The sequence below is a fragment of the Monodelphis domestica genome, chromosome 2 (assembly GCF_027887165.1).
Source record: "Monodelphis domestica isolate mMonDom1 chromosome 2, mMonDom1.pri, whole genome shotgun sequence".
NCBI classification, from domain to species: Eukaryota; Metazoa; Chordata; class Mammalia; order Didelphimorphia; family Didelphidae; genus Monodelphis; species Monodelphis domestica.
This window is the reverse complement of record NC_077228.1, coordinates 18,047,232-18,073,325: the sequence shown is the minus strand read 5'-3', so window position 1 is coordinate 18,073,325 and position 26,094 is coordinate 18,047,232. Positions and strand designations below refer to the sequence as shown.

At 40.9% G+C, this 26,094-nt stretch overlaps 1 protein-coding gene and 1 long non-coding RNA gene across 5 annotated transcripts in view; one reads left to right on the top strand and one right to left on the bottom strand.

Annotated features, from left to right (window-relative positions):
- Positions 1-12,185: 12,185 nt before the first annotated feature.
- On the bottom strand, positions 12,186-24,219 carry LOC103106304 (uncharacterized). 3 transcript variants are annotated; one of them, XR_008916025.1, is made up of 6 exons: positions 24,146-24,219; positions 23,545-23,753; positions 15,941-16,047; positions 14,156-14,286; positions 13,222-13,270; positions 12,186-12,564 (listed from the first exon to the last, which is right to left on the bottom strand). It is a non-coding gene; the product is annotated as an uncharacterized LOC103106304 (long non-coding RNA). The 3 variants fall into 3 exon arrangements; XR_461114.3 differs by having other exon boundaries at positions 23,545-24,185; XR_461115.3 differs by having other exon boundaries at positions 23,671-24,185.
- Positions 22,603-26,094, top strand: part of HOOK1 (hook microtubule tethering protein 1) — a 41,372-nt gene continuing 37,880 nt past the window's right edge. Inside the window, exon 1 of one of the 2 annotated variants that reach the window (XM_016429881.2) lies at positions 22,603-22,620. Coding sequence is in view for 1 of the 2 variants with exons in the window: in XM_001381079.3 (XP_001381116.1) it covers positions 22,956-23,024 (69 nt within the window). In the remaining variant the exon portion in view is untranslated. Of the gene's footprint in view, positions 22,621-22,711; positions 23,025-26,094 lie in introns of those variants that run through there. The other variant, XM_001381079.3, reaches the window with a different exon arrangement.

Here is a 26,094-nt window from a genome sequence, read left to right as displayed (position 1 = left end):
AAATGTCCAAATCATTGATTTCTACTTTTAGAGATGTGAAATAATATTCCCCATATTCCTATGCTTCAAGGGGTCACGAGTTTGCGTTTTGGGGTCTGAGTTCCACAAATGTAGAAGACTCCAACTTATAAGATGTTGTCTGATGAATCCATGGCAGAAAAGAAAAAAAATCCCTGGAAGAACAGGTCAGGTAATGAGCTTCCAGACTGGTCCTGGTAATGCAGACATACAATTTGTCTCCAGAACCAGATTTAAACCTAAATAGATTCAGAGGTCATTGTAGCTTGACATCCACCTGCACAACCTCCCCAAATCCAATTATCTCCTTGGTTCTCAGTTTTGTCATGTATAAAATGAGGCAATTGGACTGCCAGTAAATGTCTCTCAAGCTCCCTCCCCACTCCCAGTTCTAAATTTTATAATCTAGTATAGTCTGGTATGAAATAAAAATTGGAGCTACTATACATGTCTTATATGTCATGTAACTTTGGGTGGCTTAATGGACTGGGAGCCAAGCTTATGTCCTGTCTCAGACTTGTACTCTGAGTAATCTTGGTGGTCTTTTCTTTTTTAAATACACCTTACTTTTTGGTCTTTGTTAACAACTGTAAAACAGAAAGGTAAAGGCTAGGCAAATGGGGTTGAGTGACTTACCCAGGGTCACATACCTAGAAAGTGTCTGAGAACAGATTTGAATCCAAGTCCTCTCAATTCCAAGCCTGGCATTCATTCACTGTGCTAACTAGCTGTCCTTTGAATAAGTTTATTATTTTTCTTTTAGTAACCCTTACCTTCTGTCTTAGAAGCAAAATGAGTATTGGTGCCAAAAGAAGAATGACAAAGTAAAAATGGAGGTTAAGTGAATTACCCAGGGTCACATAGCAAGGAAGTATCTGAGGCTAAATTTGAACCCAGGGCTCCTACCTCTAGCCCTGGCTCTCAATCCACTGAGTCACTACCTGCCCCTTTAAATAAGTCTTTTTTTTAAATTAATTAATGAATTTTTAATTATTTTTCCACAGTTACATTATTCATGTTGTTTCCTTTCCCTTTTCCCTCCTCCCTCCTGAAGCCAACAAGCAATTCCACTGAGTTATACATGTATTTTTTTTGAGTTATACATGTATTATCACTCTTGAATGAGTTTTAATAGTCATTTAATATCTCAGTGACCCCAGAAAGCACTTTAGTTTCCTTATCCAAGTTAGCAAACATTTATAGAGAAAGAAAAAACAATGGCTATCCCTGCTCTCAGGGAGCATGCCAATGACTTTGTAAAAAAAGATATTTTTGTTGTTGCTCAGTCATTCAGTCAGTCGTATCTGACTCTTCATGACCCCATTTGGGGTCTTCTTGGCAAAGATCCTGGAGTGATTTGCCATTTCCTTCTCCAGTTCATTTTACAGGTGGGGAAACTGAGACCAACAGGGTTAAGTGACTTTCCCAGGGTCACACAGCTGGTAAGTGTCTAAGGCTAGATTTGAACTTACGAAAATGACTGGGCACTCTATCCACTGTGCTACCAGCCTGCCCCCAAACAAGGTATAGACAGAATAACTTGGAGATAATCAAAAGAGGGGAGGTATCAGTTCTAGTGTTGTTCTTATGATTACTTTTGATCCATTTTCGAAGAGAACCAATGACATCATGGGGTGATATCTTGATTAGTGAATGAATTGGAGTAAGGGAGAGTTGAAAGGGAGATCCTCAAAGTCTTCTCTTAGAAGGTGAGATTTTAACTGAAACTTGAAAGAAGCCAAGAGAAACCAGGAGGAAGAGATGAGGAGGGAGAACCTGCCCAGCATGAGGAACAGTCAGTGACAAGGGATGGAGGTCACTATTCTGCCAACAGAGTTCACTCTGTTGGGAGAACCACCAGGCTAGTCCTTATCCAGATATAGCCTTTAGAATTGAGGCAGCACTTCTAAATCCTTCATTATAAAATCTACTTCACTGGAGCCAAGATCTCACCATTGGGCTGACTAGATCTCCCCGCCCACCCCTACAGTTCATGTTGTTGTCCATCCACTCCTTCTCATCTGGGGCAGTTATTGCCAATGTTTGACCCTGCAGAGTCTCCATTCCTGACTCCCCCTAGCTGGAGACTTCCAGCAAGGTCTCTTTACACTTACTTTATACTTACACAGAGCTCAAGCTTTCCATCTCTTGACTCTTCTTCTCTATGGCTGTCCCACCTCGCTTCTCTGAGACTACATATCCTTAGTGATATCCTGTGAAGCTGTGGGATGCTCACAATATTAAAATAGTAATTCACTAAAGACGGCGGTGTTCCAAGATCCCCAGGCACGTGATCAAATACTGGTATTTTGTGCCAGGAAACAGCACGGGATTGTTGAAAGCCTGGTGGGATTCCCCAAATGCAATCAATCCTTTTAGTAAATCTGCCCGAGGGAAAGTCAAGGAAATTGTCAAATTCCTTCATCAGGTAAACAAGTGAGATTTTTTAAAACTTTCCATTTTTTGCAAAGGTATTACCCTTCCTGGGTCATCTCCCCTTTCCCCTGGCAAAGGCGGGCAAAACACCAAGCATTAACACACTAAATTGTTTTTTTAATTAGAAAATCTTTGAAAACCAGCATTCCCGGAGGCAAAGAGAGCAGAACTAGTTTCTACTTCATCAGAATGAATGAAAGAATGCATGAATTTGTTAGTTGCTTTCCAAATGCCAGGCATTTTGACTTGCTTTGAGCATATAAATAGAAACAAGTTGGATAGTTCCTGCCCTCAAAGAACTTACAGTCTAGAAGAAAGTCAACATAAATAGTTAGAGATGGGAAGGGAGAAGGAGGGATGGAACGAAGGTGGCAAAAAAGGGCCATGCTGGGTTCATTCTAGGACTCAGTACTTCCATCTGTAAAATAGGGATCATAAGAGCCCCAACCTCCCAAGGCTGTTAGGGGATCAAATGAAATAACATGTAAATTGCTTTGCAAACCTTAAAGCCTTTCATAAATACTAACTCTTGTCAGGCCATTTCCTGATGTAGGTAGGTCCATTTATTTTTAAACAGGCACAAAGGAATCCTGATAGATCTTTGAAGGAAAAATAAAATCACCAAATGCTAAGAAGGACCCCAGGTACAACCTTTGCTAAAAAATACCAGGGGGGAAAGCTTGGTGGCTCAGTGGATTGAGAGCCAGGCCCAGAGATGGGAGGTCCTGCACTCAAATAAGTCCTCAGTCACTTCCATTGTGTGACCCTGGGCAAGTCACTTCTCCGCCATTGCCTAGCCCTAACCACTCTTCTGCCTTGGAACCAGTACATAGTATTGATTCCAAGAGGGAAGGGAAGGATTAAAAAAAAATGCCAGTTCTCAGTTTGGAATTATGGTCATAGGTGGCCACATATGGTCAATAGGCATTGAGTGAGATTGGAATCTGGGTCCTCTGATTCCTGGTTAATCTGAGATAGGTGATTGATTATAAACCAAGTATCTGGGTTGGTGATGATAAAAGCTAGCATTTATATTGTATTTTAAGGTTTGCAAAGTGCTTTACAATTGTGGTCTCATTTTATGCTTACAACTATGTTGGGAAACAGGTGCTAGTATAATCCCATTTTACAGTTGAGGAAACTGAGGCAAAGGTTAATTGACTTGTCCAGGGTCATACAATTAATTGTCTAAGAATGGGTTTGAACTCAGCTGTTCCTGACTCTAGACCCAACACTCTACCCAAAATGCCTACTGAATGTTAGAAAAAAATATTTTTAAAATGTGTTTATATACTCTGCCATCATTTTTTATGTTTGAACTAAAGGCAATATTCTCATTCTCATTTTACAGGGGAAAAAAAAGTGAGAGAAAGTGACTTGATTGTACAGGTCACCTGACCCCCCCCATTCCCATTTATTCCCTACTTAGCATCCAGGGTGAACTGCCTTGTTGCACTTCCCCCCTCAACAAACTCCCTCTTACCCCCAGGGCCTAATACAGTCTCCTCTGCCTCTTATCCAATTTACTTTGTGATCTCAATGCCCCAAAAGAAAATTTGCAAGATATCCTGGGCCAAATAGCCCTGAGCATGAATGTCAATAGGGATGGGTGCAGTGTTGGTGGTTTGATTCTTTTGAGTTCTCTTCTCTTCAGTGCTCTGTGTAGTGCTCTATGCAGTGCTCTATCAAGGAGACCTGAGTTCAAATCCACCCTAAGACACTTACCAGCTGTGTGACCCTGAGCAAGTCATTTAACCTTTGTCTGCCTCAGTTTTCTAATCTGTAAAATGGAGATCATAACAGCACCTACCTCCCAGAGTTGTTGTGAGGATAAAATGAGATAATGTTCCTAAAGCTCTTTGTGAACCTTAAACCACTTTACAATTGGTAGCTATTATTTCTAGCATATGGGGGAGGAGAAGAGAAGGGAATAAGCATCTATTCCATGCCAGGCCTGTGCTAAACACTTTACAGGTACTATCACATTTGATAATGAGAGTTTGGTTTAGGTCCTGAATAATTTCAAAGCACTAAGTAGAATGTCCTACTTATCTCCAGTCTGTTTTTAGGTACCTGACCAAAACAAAAAATGCACAAAAATAGCTCTTCACAGAGGATTCTAATTCACCTCAGCCTGCACAGTATGTTCAGATAGCTGCATGCATCCATCACCTTCTTCCCCCGCCTCAGTTTCCCCAGGATCTCAATAGAAATGACCCTTCCCATCCCCCCACAAAGTCTATCTACAAAAAGAAAATCCAAACCTGTAAAAGTTTCCTTTTTAATCACCCTGTTTTCTACCTCCATTCTTGTCTTTCTGCCTTCTGAAATAATTAAGAAAGCCCAACTGTAGAATCTGAAGCTTGAAAAGTCATGCTGACTTCCAAAGTCTTCCTTTAAACTGTGAGCCAGAGAAGCTGTAGCTTTCCCAAGTGTCATGTAAGGAGAAAATAAGAAAGCCGGGGTTTAAATCCAGTGTTCTTCTCCTTGTTCCCCTGGCCATGCCTCCTCAGTGTGGGTCCAGGCCATCCTCCATCCCCCCCCAAGATGGTCCAGTCTATGGCAAGTACTCAATTCTATCACGTTTTAAAATTTTTCCCCAGCATTTTGCCCTCTTTTAAAATAAATATCCCCATGACAACCTGGTGAGTATTCGGTTTTGGTGTCTAGAACAGGTCAGATTAGGGGTGGCTCGCACTCAAAAGGGGTCTCGCAGATGATCTTAGAAGGCCTCAGGAATGGAATTTTAGCTCTTGGCATAGGAAAACGGCAGGGATATGAGTAGGATGCTATTTAGCTTCAGGGAGGTCCAAAAGAGGTAGCAGTGGGTTGTCCTGGCAGGTGGGAGGATCATGGCATCAAGCTAAATAGGTAGCAGGTAATGGGCAATGGTCCAAGGCAGTAGGTGGTCTCCCTCTGGAAGGTCTGGTAGGAGACAAAGTCATTCCTAGGAGCTATTCCTTTGTGGAGGACAGAGCTGACAGATCTAGTAATGGACAATCTCAGATGAAAGCTAAAAGAATGTCTAAAAACCTTCTAGAATTCATGGAGGCAATACCCCACTTTCCAAAGGAAGCATCTTCAGTGTTGCTGTTTCTCCATTTTAGGGATAGGGTTGTTGATGGAGGAAAATGGACATGTAAAGAATAAGTGTGTGTGTGTGTGTGTGTGTGTGTGTGTAATGGATAGGATTCAATTCATGATTGATGCAATAACCACAATCCATGCTGGGTCAAGCCAAATCATCCCCCCTCCCCAAATCCATGAAATAGAGATTAAAGCCAGAAAGGGGGAGGGGGGGTATGAGGGACAAAGGAGGTATGCCAGAACAGAATGGGTTAACACTATGGTAGGAAGGATACATCTTGTACAAAGTTGCTAAGCAAGATAAAAATCTTTTCATATAATCATCACACCAGTCACAGCCCTGCCTAGCTCAGGAGTTAGGAGCCTGGATTCTAATCCTGAGGAAGTTCCTTAACTGCCCTGGACCTCAATCTCTTCATCTATAAAATGAAGACGATGGGTAAGAGGATCTATTAAGTTCTTTCCATCTCTAATTCTATGATTGGTGATCTGGTTACCATCTAACTTTCTAACCCTGTTTCCTCACATATATTCTCTAGCACTGAGATGGCACAGTGAGAAGAGGGTCAGGACTGTAGTAAGGAAGATCTGAGTTCAGATTCAATCTCTGATTCCTTACTGTGTGACCCTGGCCAAGTCACTTCACCTGTCTGCCTCCATTTCCTCAACCGTGAATAATAACAGCACTTACCTCCCAGGATGGTTGTGAGGATCAAATGAAAATCTATCTATAAAGTACTTGGCACACTGCAGGCACTGTTGTTGTTGCTAGTCCTTCATTTTCAAAGAGAACTAATATCACAAGATGGTGTATTGACTTACATGGGAATTAGATCTAAATGCATCCAGTAGACACTATATAAATGCTCATTCTGCTCAACTACTAGAAATACTAGCCTACACCGTGTTCTTGAATATACAACCCCTCTTCTTTTTAAAAAATTAAATATTCATCTTGCCTAGAATATCCTTTCTCCTCACTCTGTTCCTCTAAGTAAAACTTTTTTTTTTTTAATTTCCAGAGCAAAAGGGAGCTTCAATAAAGAACCTGGATTAGTTTAGGACTATTTGTCCAGAGAATAAGTTCTTCATCTTATTTGTGTCTTGGACCTCTTTGATAGTAGACTGCTGAAGCCTTTGATGTCTCCTCAGAACCATGTTTTCAAATCAATAAAAGAAAATATGCAGGCTTACCAAAGAAACCAATTCTGGAGAAATATTAATTTCATATCTTTCTATTTATCCCATTTTAAAACCCTTACCACCTTCCATCTTAGACTTAGTACTGTGTATTGGTTCCAAGGCAAAGGAGCAGTAAGTGCTAGGCAGTGGGGGTTAAAAGACTTGCTCAAGTAGGATGTGTCTGAGACCAGATTTGAACCCAGGACCTCCCATCTGTGGTCCTGGCTCTGGACACACACACACACACACACACACACACACACACACACACACACACACACACTCTTCTGTTTCTGTCTCTGTCTATCTGTCTGCCTGTCTCTGTCTCTGTCTCTCTCTGTCTCTCTCTCTGTCTCTGTCTCTCTCTGTCTCTCTCTCTCTGTCTCTCTCTGTCTCTCTCTCTCTCTCAGAGTTCACAATTCCCAGCCTAAGAACTTGTTTTCTCTTTGTCCTTCCAGTAAGATGTTCCATTCATTTTTATTTCTTCTCAGAATGCTATAATATTTAGTTTATCTTAAACCTGGAAACAAAACCCACAAAGCAAATAAATAATATTTAACTGGAAACATCTGTTCCCTAGGCTGCAGTGAAACAGAGCAGGAAAAAGTGCGGAGGGATAAATTTATCCGATACTAGTTCAGCAGGAAATTCTGCCCAGGTAGATCACACCTTAAGCAGGTCAGGGAGACAGACAAGCTCCAGCTGCCCATGAACGTATTCAATTCAGAGGAACGGCTCCACCCCTCCCTTATACTCCTTCAGCTACCGAGGTGTGCCGAGGCAGGGTGCTGCAGCCAGCTCCAACCTGCCTGAGCTGACTGTTGAATTTTTAGTGGGAGCATTTACACCTGGGAAATCAGCAGATACTCCAGATCAGGGCTTGACATATTGTTTTCTTAGTTGTCTAGATTTTTTTAAATGGTGGAGAAAATGTTAACAACAATGCGGATTAATCTCAAAAGGACACTGTAGCACTGTTTTTTTCTTTTCCAAAGAGAAAGTTAAATACTTACCATCCCACTCTTGTATCTCCACGTATCTCTTTCCTTTCCATGAAGCACAAACGTTCTCTTTGTCATCACTTTTATATCACGGGATTTCTACCTCATTTGATCCCCAAGTAGCTGAGAAAAAAATACTCTCCTCATCAGCCTCTTTTCTGATAAAAGACTGCATAAGACATGCTCCATTTCTATCTGTTTCTTTAAGATTTTTCTGGGGAGCAATTAGGTTGTTTAGTAGATTGAGAGCCAGACCTAGAGACAGGAGTCCCTGGCTTCAAATCTGATCTAGGAATTTTCTAGCTGTGTGACCCCAGGAAAGTCACTTAATCCCCATTGCTAGCCTTTACCACTCTTCTGCCTTGGGACCAATACCCAGTATTGCTTATAAGATGGAAGGTAGGTATAAAAAAAAAATAAAAGATTTTCTGGACAGGGTCAGAGGATCACTCCCTTCTTATAAATCCTAATAACTCTTATCATCTGTATTTATTGACATGGTAATTAGAATATAGTAAACTTTTCATGTGCTCAATAAATGTTTTCTGAAAATGAAGCCAAGGGTATCCTAGAACCAATTTATTCATGCTCTCAAGAGCTGATTGTTAAATTTTCAGTCCAAACACTTACAGTTCAAAAATTGGCAGATGTTAAAAATAGAGGTTTCATTTATTATTTTGTTGATTGCCTAGACTTAAGAAAGTGATGGAGAAAATGTGCCTGATGCAAATCAAAATTAAAAGTATATGCACACATTTTCCTCTAGAAAGTTATGAAACATTTATTAGCACATCCTTGAAAATAACTCTTCTTTATATAATATTACAAGGTTTACAAAGTTATTTTGTTTTGTTTTAGAATATTTGCTTGATTCTCTGTTAAAGAGTTACTCTTTGTGAGTCCTAAGGACATAACTCTGGCAAAATCCCAATTAAAGAGGTAAAGACTAGTGAACATTATGAAGGTGATGGGTAATTTAAAAAACTGTAACCAAGTGCTAATTGAACAAATATAAATCTTCGGCTACTTTTTAATGGAAGGAAGGAAGGAAGGAAGGAAGGAAGGAAGGAAGGAAGGAAGGAAGGAAGGAAGGAAGGAAGGAAGGAAGGAAGGAAGGAAGGAAGGAAGGAAGGAAGGAAGGAAGGAAGGAAGGAAGGAAGGAAGGGAGGGAGGGAGGGAGAGAAGGAAAGGGAAGGGAAGGGAAGGGAAGGGAAGGGAAGGGAAGGGAAGGAAGGAGGTAATGTATAAATAAGACAACTAAAACCCAGAAAGCTGAAAAGACTTCCCCATTTGGACACTTGTAGAGTGAGGAATAGAACCCAGATTTTTACAGCTTTTGCCCAGTCCTGTTTTAATAGCAACTACAACAAAAATATATTCTGCCTCCTAAATCATTGAATTAATTTACTTTGTCCATGAAATGAACATTTATTAAGGACCTATTGTATGCTGAGCAGTGTGTTAAAACACTAAGAGTTACTAAGGTCATATAAAAATAGTTCATTACTTCATAGAATTTATAATCTAGGAAAGGAGAAAGTGGGAAATACAGATGGGTTTGTGAGTAAGAGAAGAGACTTGGTTCCAAATTTCCCCTTAGATACTAATTATGTGATCATAAGAAGTAACTTGAATCCTGAGATCCTCCATTCTTCAACTCTTAAATGGAGCTAAACATATTTCTATGGACCACCCCATAAAAGGAATCATTTCTCACTCATTGGAGTTCATCAAATAAAGGCTAAATTATCAATCTGCTGTTGACTGTGTTATAGTCGGATCCCTGGTCAGATATATCTCTTTGGTTCCTTCTAAACTCTGAGACACTGATTCTGTTTATAGTCCCTTGCATTTGAATTGTTACATGAAATTCTTGTCATTTATGATCTCATATAATAAGCCTTGAAGACAGAGTTCCCACAATGAACTGTAACCACTTGGGCATCAATAAGTAACAGCTTTGAAAAGCTTAGTTGAAACTCCATTCAATTGGTGATGCCTATCTGTATTTTTTAAACTCAATCTGAAGAAGAAAAAAACAGGACTAGCTCTCTGTAGTCTTAATGAATGTCAGGGAGAACTCCATTAGATCTTATCCTGAATGATGGGACAATGCTTATGCAATTAGCCATTTATTTGATTTTCTAAGAGTATCTTAAGCCATTTCTGGGAGGAATAGAATAAGAAACCTCAGCTTTCCCTGCTGGTGAGGGATCTTCTTACAGACTCCCTCAGTCCAGACACCTTGTGTTCTCAAATGTTCTTAACTTTATAAAAATTTTTTCTCAAGAAAAGCCAAGATGAGCTAAAGTAGACATGTTGACCATAGTATATAGCCCTCATCAGTGCACTTAAATAAAAATCTAATTGGGAACTATTCAGCAAAATAAATAAAAATGCAACAAAACACAGATATCACATTTTAAACCTAAGGCAATATGCAGCCCCTAGGGATCTGTAGATATGGTTTATTGGCTCCCATGTCTATGAACTGAATTTGTAATTTTATTGTTATAGGCTAGTGGTTCCCCTAATTTTTGAACCTCAATCCCCTTGCCACTACAAAAATGTTTTTGTGAGTCATCGGGGCAATTTAATATACTATAAATATTAATTTATAGTTTTATTTATAGTAATTAATTATTTACTGCTTGAGGAAAAATTAAGTCATTTTAGCCCCATATGACTAAACCCATTAAATAAGAACTATTGATATAGAGAATTCTAAGGTGAAGGCCCTCCCTCTACTATGGGGATCAGTATGTTCTCTATAATAGATAGTAATGAGAGATTCCTTAGAGTACAGGCAAGTTATATGACTTCCCAGGTCACACAAGCAGTATGTCTTAGCTCAGTCATTTGGTCATATCTGATTCTTGGTGACTCCCTGGACTCTACTGTCTGTGAGGTTTTCTTGACAAGGATCCTTATGAGTATATCTCAGAGGGATGCTTGAATCTAAGACTTCCCAAGTGGATTCTGATCCTCAAACAAGTATTGCATCTCAGAACTAATTCACACTACGATGGAAATGGCAAAATAGACTTTTGTATATCCTAGGGACATTATAAAAGTAGACAAGTTTTATTTTTTTTTAATCCTTATTTTCAGTCTTAGAATTTATTCTAAGCATCTGTTCCAAGGCAGAAGAGAGGTAAGGGCTAAGCAATTGGGATTAAGTGACTTTCCCAGGGTCATACAGCTAGGAAGCATCTACTTAGTTATCCTAACAAGTTTGAATTTGTAAGAGAATTCCAGGCATCAGCAGAGTGCGGGGGAGGTACCTGATGGGAATAAATAGCCCTTCCTAACTAACCTAATGAAATATTATTACAAAGGTACTTAGTCTGTTATTTTTTTTTATGAAGTTGGCCCTGAAAATCACAAGGTATTTAAGACAAGTTGCTCACACACATCCTTCCAAGATTCTTTCAAGGCTTAAAAAGAAAATAAGACAACCTGCTCATTCCACTTTCATCCTAAGATCACAAAGGTCGATTTGATGATATTTAAATTGTTTTACCTATCCTTCAGGAGTCAGGCAGGTATTTCCCTGGAAGGTATTAATTACTTTTACTTGTCTAGTCACAGACTTTGCTTTATTTTTTTTTCACTGTTGCTGAACAATAAGGCTTCTGTACCAGGTAGAAACATTTCAGTTACAAAAGGAAACTTCTATAAGTGATAACTGAAGAAAGGAATGTACAAATTGGAGAATTTTGAAAACCCCAGAACATATGATTCAGCCCAATCACAATAGCAATGTTGGACAGGTAGATCAAACATTATTATTTCTATTTTGCAGGCAAGGAAACTGAGGTTGAGAGAAGCAAAGGGATTTTCCCAAATGACAGAACCAAATTCACAGGTCCAGTGTCTTCTGACCCTTTGGAGGCTTCATCTGAGATGATTAAATGTTTAACTGAAAATTACTATTATTTTTTCCTTCCTCCCTCCCTCCCTTCCTTCCTTCCTCCCTTCGTTCCTCCCTCCCTCCCTTCCTTCCTTCCTTCCTTCCTTCCTTCCTTCCTTCCTTCCTTCCTTCCTTCCTTCCTTCCTTCCTTCCTTCCTTTCTTCCTTCCTCCCTCCCTCCCTCCCTCCATTCCTTCCTTCCTTCCTTCCTTCCTTCCTTCCTTCCTTCCTTCCTTCCTTCCTTCCTTCCTTCCTTCCTTCCTTCCTTCCTTCCTTCCTTCCTTCCTTCCTCCCTTCCTTCCTCCCTCCCTCCCTCCCTCCCTCCCTCCCTTCCTTCCTTCCTTCCTTCCTTCCTTCCTTCCTTCCTTCCTCCTTCCCTCCATCCCCCTCCCTCCATCCTCCCTCCCTCTCTCCCTTCTTTCTTTCTTTCTTTCTTTCTTTCTTTCTTTCTTTCTTTCTTTCTTTCTTTCTTTCTTTCTTTCTTTCTTTTCTTTCTTTCTTTCTTTCTTTCTTTCTTTCTTTCTATTTCTTCTTTCCTTCCTCTTCCTTCTTTTTCTTTCTCTTTTCCTTTCTCTTTCTTTTTTAAATAACTCCTTACTTTCTATCTTAGAATTGACTAGCATTTTTCCAAGTTCCTGAGTATTGATTGCAAGGCAGAAGAGTGGTAAGGGCTAAGCAACTGAAGTTAACTTGCCCAGAATCACATGGCTAGAAAGTGTCTAAGACTGGATTGAAATTCAGATCAATGAGTTTTCCAGGCTTTAAGCCTGGAAATCTATCCACTAGGCCTCCAGGCTGCCCTCAAATGCTATATCAATGTTAGCTATTATTATAATTAAATAAACCATATTTAGTTTTACAAAAAAAAATTAGATTCTGATCATAGCAGCAAATGTCTCCTCTTCGGTTCAGTGAGGGTGATGACATTCTGGGAAAAAAAAAAAAAACCTGTCTCTTCCAGTGACATGACTTATGATTTAATGAGCATAAATAACTTGGCCTAGGATTTATGAATTATGACAGGCATTTACTTTTCCATCTTTATGATGACTTTAGGGTCACTAATGTGAGAACTGGGAAAAGGAATTGCTGATTTTCACAGATATATCACTCAGTTTCAGTTAATATCCATATGCTTCAGCATCCTCTTTATTACAGTTCTTTTTTAAACCCTTACCTTCTGTCTTGAAGTCAATACATACTGTATATTGGCTCCAAGGCAGAAGGTAAGGGCTAGGCAATGGGGGTCAAGTGACTTGCCCTGGGTCACACAGCTGGGAAGTGTCTGAGGTCAGATTTGAACCCAGGACCTCCCGTCTCTAGGTCTGGCTTTCCATCCACTGAGCTACCCAGCTGCCCCTTTATTACAATTCTTTTCATCTATCCTCATGATTTCCTAAACAAATATGAAAAAATATTTCCAAGCTAGTGATTGGCAATCTTTTTGTAGTTTCAATACATCATTGTTTGGTTTTGTTAACTTCTGTCCCTCCTAAGCACACTTATTTCACGTATTTTGTATTTTTCTCTGTATTCTAACAAAATGAATTTGGTTCTTTAAAATGTTTGATTAATTTCACCTCACCTTTTGAAATCAATGGAAGAGGGCATCTCTGCAAATCCTGAATTTTGAGCTGTAGGAAACAAAATTGGCCACTATGTGTCGCTGTTTTCTTTATTTCTTTAATGTGTTTATAGATGCAGAAAGACTTTGCAAAGACATAAAATACTTCAGCCCCTTAAAAGATTAGCCTAATCCGTTCTTTTCTCCTCAAGGGAGGTAAGATATTAATATGTCACTGTAATTGGAAGAGATTGACCATTATGTTTATTTCAGGCAGTTAAATGATGTTGTAATATAAACTTTTATTTGCTTTAATGTTCTGAAGATTAAGAAGGAAAATTTTTTTTTTAAGATTTGAAATTTAAGTTTTTTACATATTTAAAATCACTTAAATCATGCTGGATCAATACCATCAACTTTTTAATTGAGCACTTATGGGCTTCTCTAGGTTTTGTTTTTAACAGAAAATAGCTACTTGAAAAAATCTTACTCAAGGGATAGCTAGACATTACATTAAATGATTTAATTCATATTTTATATTTATTCAGAAGCTTCATCTAAGGTGGTTAAATATTTGATTAATTGAAAATTGTAATTGCTTCTTTATGGAAAGTGCAAAGTTATCTTTTCCATTCTGACCGCTTTCCCCATCTGTTTAAATATGTTTATCAATGCAAGTTGAGGTGAGGATAGTTCCTTTTGGCATGGGACCATGCACAGATACAATACCAAAAGTTACAGAGTGAACATTTTTATAGTCTCTCTTGGGCATCAAATAACCAATCCCATTGTAAATTTAGTTTATGTGTTAAAAACCCAGCCCCCATACCTCTTTGTCCTGCTATCCTGCTTCTTTGTGGATCAGCTCCCCACCCAACCACCTAGTTCAACCAACTTTAGCACTGGGCTGTATCCCTGGGTAACAGCTAATGATAAATAAAGGCTTTAGACTCACCAAACAATGGAGACAACATGACTGTGACGGTTCTTGCTGGACTTGGATGTTACATAGGGAATGTGCTCATTTTAGACATTCTTCCGTGTTGTTCTCACTCTAAAATGCTTCTCTGGAAGGTCGCTTTCATTCTGAAAACATACCAATATAACCATGTCTAACCAATTCCCTTTTAACCCGAGTGATATTAATTTCAATAACTTTTTTGGATTAAATCCTGAAATGTGTCCCTCTATCATATTGATGTCCTCACATGTTGAGGGGCTGCATGGCACGATAAAGCCATCCTCAAAGCCAGCAAGACCTGGGTCAAATCCCACCTTTAGCACAAGTCACTTATCTTTACAGTGCTATAGATTGTGTAAAAGGAGTTTCTATACCAATGGAATCAGAGATCCACTCCCCATCTTATTGACTACTTAAACTTTGTTAGTTCTCCTTTGACACAGACTGATAAAACCTAACTCTTAAATAAAAACCTAATCAGCTTAACCTTGGGTCCTCTCTCATCAATAGAATGGAACCCTTGCCATGTAGACATCCATTGCCAGTCCTTTATGACAACCAGAGATAGATACAGTGTAGAGTCTCTCACAAAACCTATCAGTGGGTCCCACATCTACAGGAACACAATCATAGATAATCTTCCTTCTGCCAGTGCCCAAATTGGAAGCTAGTTGAGAACAAATAATGAATAAAATAAGGTAAGAGTTCTTCTTGATATTAAAAAATACCATAACATCAATAAATGACATTTTATAGTATTTTATGGACTTCAAAGAACTTTACATGTTTATTATTATCATTAGATGCTGATAACTGTGAGTAATGAATGTAGTATAAGTACCCATTTTACAGATGAAACAACTGAGGCTGAGGGAGGTTAAATATGCAGACACTTAGCTAGGAAGTAGCAGAGATTGTAGACTTACTAGAGGTGAACTGATAAACATCTGGTTTTCAGAAAAGGCACAACACACTTTTAAGGTTCAACTGTATTATTCACATTTTCTCCATCACTTTCTTAAGTCTAGACAATTAACAAAATATTTTATCAAGCCCTGATTTGTAGCATTTGCCAGTTTCTGAGGTGTAAATGAAAACTTCTGAGTTGACTCTTGCAAGTCTGTCTGTGCTGGCTGCAGCTTAGTCCCGAGTCTTAAATTCAGATGTTCTGACTGAAATTCTATATCCCTTCTATTGGCTATAAAAGGTGGGGAATACATAGAAAATTAAGACTTGTTGACAAAAAAACCTTTCCATGATGGAGAAAAATAGGCTCCAAATTTCCCCCTTATTGAAGCATTTCCTATAATGGTGTTAAGATCTTTAAGGATTCCATGGCACACACAGCTGTGGAGGTCATTGGGTATAATGAATGGCCCACACTGGCTTTTGAGAGTAAATAAGGCACAAAAAAGGAAACTGATGATAGCCCAAGCCATTTGCAAATGCCATCAAAGCTCACTTGTCCAAAATACAAAAAAGAAACAGATTCCTTCTTAACATGAGGGTCTTTGGATGTTCCTTCTTGTGGATGGTAATGGACTGATTGGATCCATTAATAAGACACAACAGATTCAACACAATCCCCAAGAGATTGGCTTGGCCAACATTCTTGACATCCTTGGCAAAACCGAGTGAATGAAAAATGCCCATTACTCAGATTATGATATGAAATTGGATGGAAAATAGGTTTCATTGATTTGTCAGTACATGAGACACAAGCTACAGACAGTCTCATTTAGGAAACCACATGAAATTTCCAGTAAACTCCTCACTTACTTCCTGTAGAAAGAGTCCACTTTTTAGTGTTTATTTTCTTGGTATCTTTTACATCATCTTTATTTCCAAATAAATCACTTCCTTTCCCCTATCCAGAAAGTTGTACCCTAGAACAAATAATTAAAAAAAGAAAAAAAAGTAGTTCAGCAAAATTAACCAACATATCATCTGAAGAACCCATTATATATAGCAATGTGTTGTATACATAGTTTTCACTTCTCCAAAGGAGGGAGAGAAGTGCATTTTCTCATCTTTTCTTGAGAGTCATACTTGGTACTTACAATTATAGAGCATTCAGGATATTTCCTTCTCCTCCCTTCCTCCCATCTCCCAGGTATATTGCTTTAGTTATTACATATATCAATTTTCTAGTTGTCCCTCAGTCTTTTTAATCTGGCAATTAAAAAATTTAATCTGGCAAAAAAAAATTAAAAAATCTGGCAAAAAAAAGCAAGCTAACCCTGCTTTGAGTCAGTGAACTCTATAAAAAGAATCCACCTTGGGGGGGGGCAACTAGGTAGCAGAGTAGATAGAATATTAGGTCTGGAAACAAGAGGACTTGGGTTCAAATATGACCCCAGATATGTCTAAACTGTGTGACTGAGCAAGTCGCTTAATCCCAGTTGCTTTATCCTTGCATTCTTTTGTCTTAGAATGGATATGAATACTTAGGATCCATTCAAAGACAGAAAAAAACTGAAAAAAAAAAACTTTGGAGAAAGGACAGTTACAGACCATCTTTCTTCTTCCTATGACATGTGACCAAATTCAAACATGGGGCATGTTGAGGACAATTACAAACAAATTAGGGTAGGAGCTCTTCATAATATCAAAATCATAATATTAATAAAGCATTGACAATAAATAATCAATACCACAACATTAATAAGCATAATTCTGTAGCTTTCATAAAGGGAATTCAAGGATATTGCTTCTTGAATTCCAGGCTGCCAGGAAAAAAAAATGGAGGTCTCTGAATTCGCTAGACAGCATGATCCCAGATTCTATCCTGCTAGCAGAGAAAGATGATTTCTAGCAGAGTGGTATCTGAGCATTGCCTCATGAGTAGTTTCAGGTCTGAAAGTTCTTAAGGTCAAGATTGATATTCTAGTGAGAGAAAATATTTCATGATGCATCCTGCTTCTCGGAGAAGAAAAAACCATTTGTACCTAGAATGAAAAACTGTTGAGAATTTCAGCAGAGATTGCAGCTAAGCAATGCCCAGCAACAACCAGGGGGAGCAAGGCTTGAGAAAGACTGAGATAAGAGCATCTGAATCCCTGAAAGCTTGCAGCATTGGACAAGAGTTACCTTGAGCAAACTGCATGTTGAATAAATGTTTATTGATGGAATGAGTGAGTAGATGATATTCCTCCCTTAATTAGCATAAGATAGCATATACTTTTTGGGGCTGCAAATCCCTGTGATCATTTTCCAGACCAATTTCACTGTAGTCATGTCTTCCCCATAAGGTAATAATGAGCTTGATTTTTTTTAAATTTAAATACATTATTCTATCTATTTGTCTGTCTATCCATCTTTCTATCTATTCGTCTGTCTATCCATCTTCCTTCCTTCCTTCCTTCCTTCCTTCCTTCCTTCCTTCCTTCCTTCCTTCCTTCCTTCCTTCCTTCCTTCCTTCCTTCCTTCCTTCCTTCCTTCCTTCCTTCCTTCCTTCCTTCCTTCCTCCCCCCCCCTGTCTCTGTCTGTCTGTCTGTCTCTCCAAAATTTATTAGGGATAAATGCTGACAGTTGGTTCAAAAAAGTTAAATTCATGATACAGAGTGAAAGGAGCAGAATCAGAACACTGAACACTGTTCACAGAGACAGATATACTGTGGAACAATCAAATGTAATGGACTTCTCTACTAGCAGCAATGCAATAATCCAGGACAATTCTGAGGGACTTATGAGAAAGATGCTCTCCACATCCAGAGAAAGAACTGTGGGAGCAGAAACACATAAGAAAAACAGCTGCTTGATCACATGAGTTGATGGGGATATGATTGAGGTTGTAGACTCTAAATGTTCACCGTAATGCAAATATCAATAATATGGAAATAGGTCTTGATCAGTGACAAAAATCCAGTGGAATTGCTCGTTGACTATGGGAGCAGGATGGGAGGAGGGGAGGGAAAGAGCATGAATCATGTAATCATGGAAAAATCTTCCTAATTAATTAATTAAACTTAATTAAAACAAGTTAAATTCATGAGTATAAGGGCTGAGGGGTGAGCCATGACTAGAGAGCAGTTCACCTGAGAAATATCAAGGTGTGTTAATGAATTACAACCTCAATCCACTACCTGGGAATAATATCTCCAAAAAAAGCCTAATGTGATCTTGAGTGGTTTAAAGAAAGTCACAGGGTCCTGGATTCTGGAGAGGTCATCCAGCTAGTGAGCACAGGGTTTAGAAGACTGGGGCTGGAGTCAGAAAGACCTGAATTCAAATATAGACACACAATAAACTAGAAATTATCCTGCCTCAGTGTCCTTAACTGTAAAATGGGGGTAGTAATAGTATCGACCTCTCAGGGTTGTTGTTGTTGTCAGGATCAATAAACATTTATTAAGTACCTATTGTATACCAGGCAATGTGCTTAGCAGTGGATCAAATGACATCATGTTTGTAAAAGTGCTCAGTGTAGTAACTGATATGTAGTAGCTATTCTATAAATGCTGTTGTTATTCCATGAAAGTCCTCTTATTCTGATACCTCCTTTTGGCACAGAGATGATCATCCTAGGGGGAGTGGAGGCTCTGGTCTTAATCTCTAAAAACTCTGAGCATGGACTCAGGGAAAGTGATCCCTTCCCATCTGTCCTCTGCCTGCCAGGTGAAAAATCACCTGAGCTCAGGGAAGAGGAAATACCACGTGATGTATAGTTTTCTTTTGTTTCTTCCATGTCAGTAATTTAAGAAGAAAGTTCAGGCTATCCAATGCTAGAAGCAATGCTCTGCCTCCGCTGGTGAAGCCATGGCTCCTTCAAATTCTGTAAGAAGGCATTTGAGAACATACAATTGGTCATAGTAAGACTGCTGACTTCTTAAAAAGTCAATTTTATTGATATATTTTGATTTATAATGCCCAAATTTCTTCCTTTTTTCTTTCCTCCTCCTCCTCCCCCTCCCTCTCTGTCTTAGTATCAGTTCTAAGAAGATTGGCAAGGACTAGGCAGTGGGGGTTAAGTGACCTGCCCAGGATCATACAGCTAGGAAATGTCAAATGTCAGATTTGACATCCACATTGACATCCACATCTCCTGATTCTAGAACCAGCACTCGTATCTACTAATTGACTATCAACATCCAAATTTCTCCTTAAATTCCTTCTCTCCTCCTCCCAAAGAGCCAGGATATATAATAAATAATATTTTGACCCCATTTAGCTGATAATACAAAAACAGAAATAATCATAACTTTTCTTTAATAGCAGATGATAAATGCAGCAATAATTAAACATCACAATTTACTCATTAAGCTGGGTCATATTTTCTCACTAATACAAACAGAGTTTGTGGAGAAGAATAGATCTACATTTATAGAAATCTAGTAGGCAGGCACCTATGTGGGAAAAGCCTAGCATCCCAGGACACCTTATAGATCTGGCACAAGACCTTGCTCTCTTCAGGAACATTTTAAACTAAAGAAAGTTATTACTGACCTTTCCCTTTTTGTTTTTTTCCATTTGCCTGCTGGGTAAAGCTGCTTCTCTTCTGCTTTTGAGCTAGCAAAATAGTAACAAGTTCTCTTAACCCACAGCCAGCCCTAACAGGATGCTGAGAAAGTGTCACACTTTTTTTTTTTAGCAAATAATCAATCAACCTTATTTTTGTTCAGTGACAAAAAGTTCCTTTAAGCCAGAAAACTGCAACAACAACATCAACAAAAAAGACTTCAGGTTGTCCCTCTGGCCAGTGCTGAAGAGCTCAGCTAGTAATCACCCCCCCCCCCCCAAACACTCACAGGAATGCCCATGCATGCACAAATATGCCTTATATCAGATTCTGATAGTGGTGACTCTTTTTTTTTCTTTTTAACAAAATAAATTCTTAAAACAGCCAGAAGCATATACCTTGCATCCCATATTTACCTCAATCTTTTCTCAGCCTTTCAACAACAGGTCTTTTCATTTGCATTTATCAGAGGAGAGCAGTTCTCTATCTGGTCCTCAGAACAGTCTGTATGCCTCAGTATTTTATCTGAGAGATTCTTTTTCTATATAAGTTGATTTTCATTATTTTTCCTTACTCTAATATTCTTATTTTGCCCCTTTCAGCAAAGAAGGGGCTCTACTTATATGCTTTTGGAAAATTACAGGCATACAATGAATATGAAGAATGGAACATAGAAGGGAGAATCTCAATCAAGAGACACTAATTTCAAGCCTGTTACAGTGGTCCATTTGATGAGGATTTGGATCAGTATAGTAGTCATGTGAATAGAGATCGGGGAAAGATGTAAGAGATGTAGGGCTAGAAATGACAAGATTTGGCAGCTGAGTGGCTATGTTAAGTGGGGAAAAGCAAGGAATCAAGAATGTCAGGATGTTGAACCCCCTTGACAAGGATGAATTTCTTAATTGAAATGCACCTCCACAGAATTAGGGAGATTTGGAAGAAGAGTGGATTTGGAGAGAAAGATAATGAGGTCATTATGGGGCATGCTGAGTTTAAGATGTCTCAAGGACATCAAGTTCCTGATGTTCACTTGGTGTGTGAATAGAATTCAGGGAAGATAAGGGCTGGATATTATAAATCTATGCTTATTCATATGTATAGAGATAATAACTACATTTACAGGAACTAACAAAGTTACAGAATAAGAATAAACAGAAGGAAGAGTACTTAGGATAGAGCCTTGGGGGTTATCCATAGTTAGAGGGTGACACATGGATGTCATCATAGCAGAAATGGTTAAGAAGTCAAACCAGTATAAAACTGAAAGAGACAAATGTCAAAACAACTTGAGCAATCAAATAAAGAATGGGAAATAGAGCATGAAAAAATAGGCAGAAAGGATGCAAGGACAGAGGGAAACAGTAGCTAAAGAGATTCAGTATTGGAGTTGACTGCTAGACATCCTAAGAGAGAGATCAAATTAGTATGGGCCAGAGACAAAATGGTGCATGCCATTAAGCCTGTTTTTTTTTTTTTGGTTTGTTTGTTTGTTTTTTTTACATCTGTGAATAGCACCATGGATAGACCCTGAGTAAGTCACTTTGCTCTGCCTCATTTTCCTTAGTTATAAAATAATCTGGAGAAGGAAATGGCAAAGAAAACCCCCAAAGGGGTCCCCAAGCTTAGGCTACAACTGAAACCACTGAACAACAGCTCTATAACACTCGGGACAAGAGGGCGTCCAGCTGTCCTTTGACGTTTTCCAGGGGAAACCCACCGCCATTAAGACCGCCCCCTCTACCTTTGGACACCTGGAACTATGAGGAACCTTTTTTGGAAAATGCAGCCCAGAACTTCCTCTTCTCAGCTTGTTCCTAGTTCTTGTTTTGTTGTTTTGTTTTTTGAAAGGAATTGCTGAGCTGGGCTGGCTAGGACGATATTTCATTCTTCCCCTCCCGTGAGTCATGTAAAGAACAAAAGGTGTCAGGCAGGTTCTGAACAAAGGGACAAGTTCTGCGTTCAGCCTCACAAAACAAACAGAACCTGGAAGGCTTAGCAAGAAGAATTGACTCTTAATTTGGCCACCATCCCGGGCGCTCCTTCCCTTGGAAATGTTGCACTGGAAGGAAATGTTTTTCCCTCCTCCTGTCGGGATGGCTCCGGACTTGGGAGGGATCCCCTCTCTTTACAGAGGACGAAACTGAGGCTGAGGAGTTTCTTTAATAACTTTAACAGCCCCGCAGTCACCCACACAAAGTCTGAACCCTAGTCCTAACCTCAAAACTTCTGAAATGAGCACGGGGAGGTGTGGTGCTTAGTGGATGGTCATTGCTTTGGCATTTCCATCCTAGCACCCTGCCTTCCTAGTCCCATGAAACGGGGGTGCGCAGCAGGGACTTTGAGGATTCACTTAGATCCCAGCCCTGAATTGTTTTATAAACCTTTACCTTCCGTCTTAGAATCAATTTTGGGTATTAGTTCCAAGGCAGAAGAGCGGCAAGTGGTCAGGCAATGGGGGTTAAGTGACTTGCCTAGGGTCACACAGCCAGGAAGTTTCTGAGGTCATATTTGAACGCAGCACCTCCCATCTGCAGACCTGGCTCTCATTCCTCTGAGCCACCCAGTTGCCCCTCCCAGCCCTGTGCTTAAAAGAGTCTTAAGGCTCAGGCAGTGCCTGGCTTCTGGAGGCATAGTGGAGGAGACAAGAAACCAAGTACAAGACTGTGAGGACAAGGAAGAGGGAAGGTACAGAGTGGAGCGGGGCGGGGAACAGGTGTGTGTGTGCGCGCGTGTTTGCGTCTGTGCGTGTGTGCACCTTCTCTCTCCTTGGCCCCTCCCCTCTTGCCCCGCCCGCTTCTCCTTTCCCGCCCCTAACTCTGGGCATCAGGCTCCGCCCCCCAGGTCACAAACCCGCCCCGCCCCACCGTATTCATTGGCCAGGGCCGTGAGTGGGCGTGTCCAATTCCAGGTTCCGCCTCCTCCACGCCCCCTTTCCCTTTTCCCTCCCCTCCCCCCTTCGGCAGGTTCGGGAGGGCACGCGACACCTTCTTTGTGAGTGGTGAGGGAGAGCTCCGCTCACTTGCTCCCGGGCGTCCCAAGGGTATAGAGCAGGGGAGGGCGGGCGCGGCGGGAGGAGGGCGGGGTGGGGCGGGGCCGTGGAGGCGCGCTCGCGCGGGCGGGGGCGCGCTGGGGGGGCGGGGGCGCGCTCGCGCAACGGGGGCGCGCTCGGTTGACGCCGCCTACGTAGCCCGCGCTCGTCTCGCGCCGGAGCCCGGCGGCCGCAGCACTTCGCTCCCCAAGCTTCAAGCACCTTCGCCGGGCGGAGTGGACGCGGGCTCCGGGCTCCAGCGGCAGCGGCGGAGGGAGGCGGCGGCATCGGCACTGCCCTCGGTCATGGAGCGGGAGCAGCAGCAGCTGTCCCCTCAGCCTCAGCTCCAGCTCTGCGACAGCCTCATGATCTGGGTGAGCGCGGGGAGGTGGGGGGGAGCATTTGGAGGAGGGGGTCGGGGAGGGCACGCCCCGAGCGTGAGACCCCAGCGGCGCGCCGACCTCTAGTCCACGTGCGTCACCCACTGTTCTGTGGAAACTGAGGCACTTTAGCTCGCCCCTCCCCCCCGACACCTGCTCCTCCGCTGCGGGCTGTCTCAGCTGGGGGCCTGACAACCCCCCAATTTTGGGAGCTTGAGAGGAGGCACCCGGAACCTGGACTGCCTACAGCGCCCACCGTGGGGTGACCTTGGTCCTGGTCTGGATGGGAGTGATGGGGCGGACCACAGCCCTGCCTTGATTGACAGTACCCTCTACCCCCCAGGGCCCAGGTAGAGGGTGACCGCGGCTCCCCAGGGATCCAGCGCCAACCCGGGGGCCACGTGGCCTCCCTCACTGGAAGGAAAGGGGGGCATCTAGTGCCGGGCGCCTCAAGTTTGGGATTCTGACCCAGCTTGCAGGGGAAACTTCCATAGGCAGGATCCATTGGGTCTACCTGTCTGTCATTCTGTCTGTCCCACTGTCATTCTGTCCGACCTGCCATCTGTTATTTTGTCTGCCTGCCTGCCTTTCTGTCTGTCTGGATCTGTCTTCATCGGTCTTTCCTTCTTTCTGTCTGCACCTGTTCATCGATCCATCGATCATCCATCCACCTCTCCATCTAGGTCTATGTCCATCCATCTCTTTCCAGACACATGTGCCATCCTGTACAGAGGATATTAGAATTGAACTATGTGTGTAGATGGTAGATGCTGCATGGACATCGTTTCCAAATTCCTGCTTCCAGAGAGGAATAAATGTCCAGTTCAGTGGGTTTCTCTCAGGGGTCAAAGGGCAGTTTGGGCAGGCGGGGCCCTTCTGCGTCCTGTCAGGATCCTGTCAGCGTCAGGTGTTTTGCCAAGTGTGTGGAAAATGGAAGTTGGTCACTGGTGAAGAGATTCCCTGTGGGTCTTCAGGATGAGAAATTGGAGAGAGGTTTTTTAAAATGGATAGGACGGTGTCTCTTCAATCTCAGATAGATTGAATTATTTAGTTGAAAAAGAATTGTGTAAAATAACTAGATTGCAAAAAGCAGGTTATTTAATTATAATATTCACCTGGCAAATTGTCATCAGCATCACCTTTAAATAGGTCTATGCATTTTGTTGACTAGAAATAAAATTAAAGACTATAATCTAACCTATTATATTGATTGTTACATTGCACTTAACTCCTGACAGAGGTGGGAAATTTAGGTCTTTATGATGTCATTGAGCTATAAGTTTACTCACTTTCTTTAGCTATGTTATAAGATTTTAAAATAGCATTAACTCTGTAGCACCAACACACAGTTGGCTGTGTGTAAGGCACTAAGCTAGGTGCTCTGAAATAAAACATAATTCCTTCCCTCAGGAAAGTTTATATTCTCAAGGAGGATACATATGCATATGCACAGACACACAAATATATGTGATATAAAACATGTATATATGCATGCATATACATACATACACACATATCCATCCATCCATCTTTCTAAATATATTTATATACACACAATGTTAGGTATAGGTAATTATTGTAGGAGTCTATACTTCTTTTTTAAGAAAGAATAGTTTCTGAAGTTTGGGGTCATAAGTAAATACTCTCTTAAGGATGTAACATTTTAACTGGATCTTGAAGGGTAGGCTGGATTTAGAGGTGGGGATAAGGACTTTGGATTTTATTTTTTTTAGGGAAAAAGTCTTTGTTATTGAGGAGTTCATATTCTAAGGAGGGAGGCAACATTTAAATAACCATTTCCATAAGAAATACCACCATTCCAAATGAAAAAAACTTTTAGGATCTGAAGGCACTAGCAGTTGGGGTAGGGGAGGGTAGACCAGGACAAATCTGATATAAGAGGGAAGACTGAGGCTGAAGTGGGGAGGAGAGAATTCCAGACATAAAGGATGACAGTCAGTGAAAAGACAAGGTGTGACCTGTTGGAGGAAACGCCTGTAGGTCAATATAATTTAATTGTAGAGTGAGTGATGGAGGGGAGTGTACAATGTAGGAAGATTGGGAAAGTGGGAATCTGGGTCAGTGCTTTGTGCTAAACAGAACATTTTCATTTTTGATTCTGAAAGTAATAGGAGCCAGTGAAGTTGCTTGAGTGGTGAGTTCAGGTGGATACCATTTTGGCAGCTTAGAGGAGAATGGATTGGAGTGGCTTGAGGCCAGTCAGAAAGTTTTTGAAAAAGTAGTTCATGCATGAAGCCTGTACCAGGCTGGCAGCTGGATAAATGGAGAGATGGGCCTAGGAGAGATGTGAGGGAGAAGCTGCCAGACTTGACTTGAATGGAATAGGTGGAGTAAGTGTGAATAAGGAGCTGAGAATGGAATAGGGCCTAGAGCGGATAATTGTGTGTCTGGGGAGACTCCAAGTCCATTTCTTAAAAGAGGACTCTGCCATGATGGTGCTCCAATAAGAAATGTATGAAAGCAACTTTTTGGAATGGCAAATGTTGAATGAAATGTGGACTTTATGAGACCAACGGGAAATAAGCCTGAGAAGAACAGATAGGGCCACTTGATGAATGGGATTTGATGCTGGGAAAAGGAGTTGTTGTTGGTAATTATTGTGACTAGAACATTGGTCTGTGGTTGATAGCAGTAATTACAGGGGTAAAAGGGACCCTCTCTGAGAAATATTTACCTAAGTCTTCTTGTCACCAAGCTAAACATCCCTATTTTCTTCAACCCATCATCATAAGACCGGGGCTCCAGACTCTTCGAAGTCTTGTTTGTCCTCTTCATCTCCATTTTATCAGTGCCCTTCCCTACATAATCACATCTGGAATTGAACCCACAGCACTCTAGATATGGTCTGACCAGATCAGTACCGCTTTAGATCTGGCCTCAACCCAGCCTAGGCTCAATGGCTGCTCGATGTGTCCACACTGGAAACTTACTGAAGCTAAATCAAAAGCTTCACCTCTTTTTCAGATGAACTGTTTTCTAGTTCCCTGTCATCCCAATCTTGTCTTTGTGAAGATGATGCTTTTTAACTGAAGTGTAACTCACA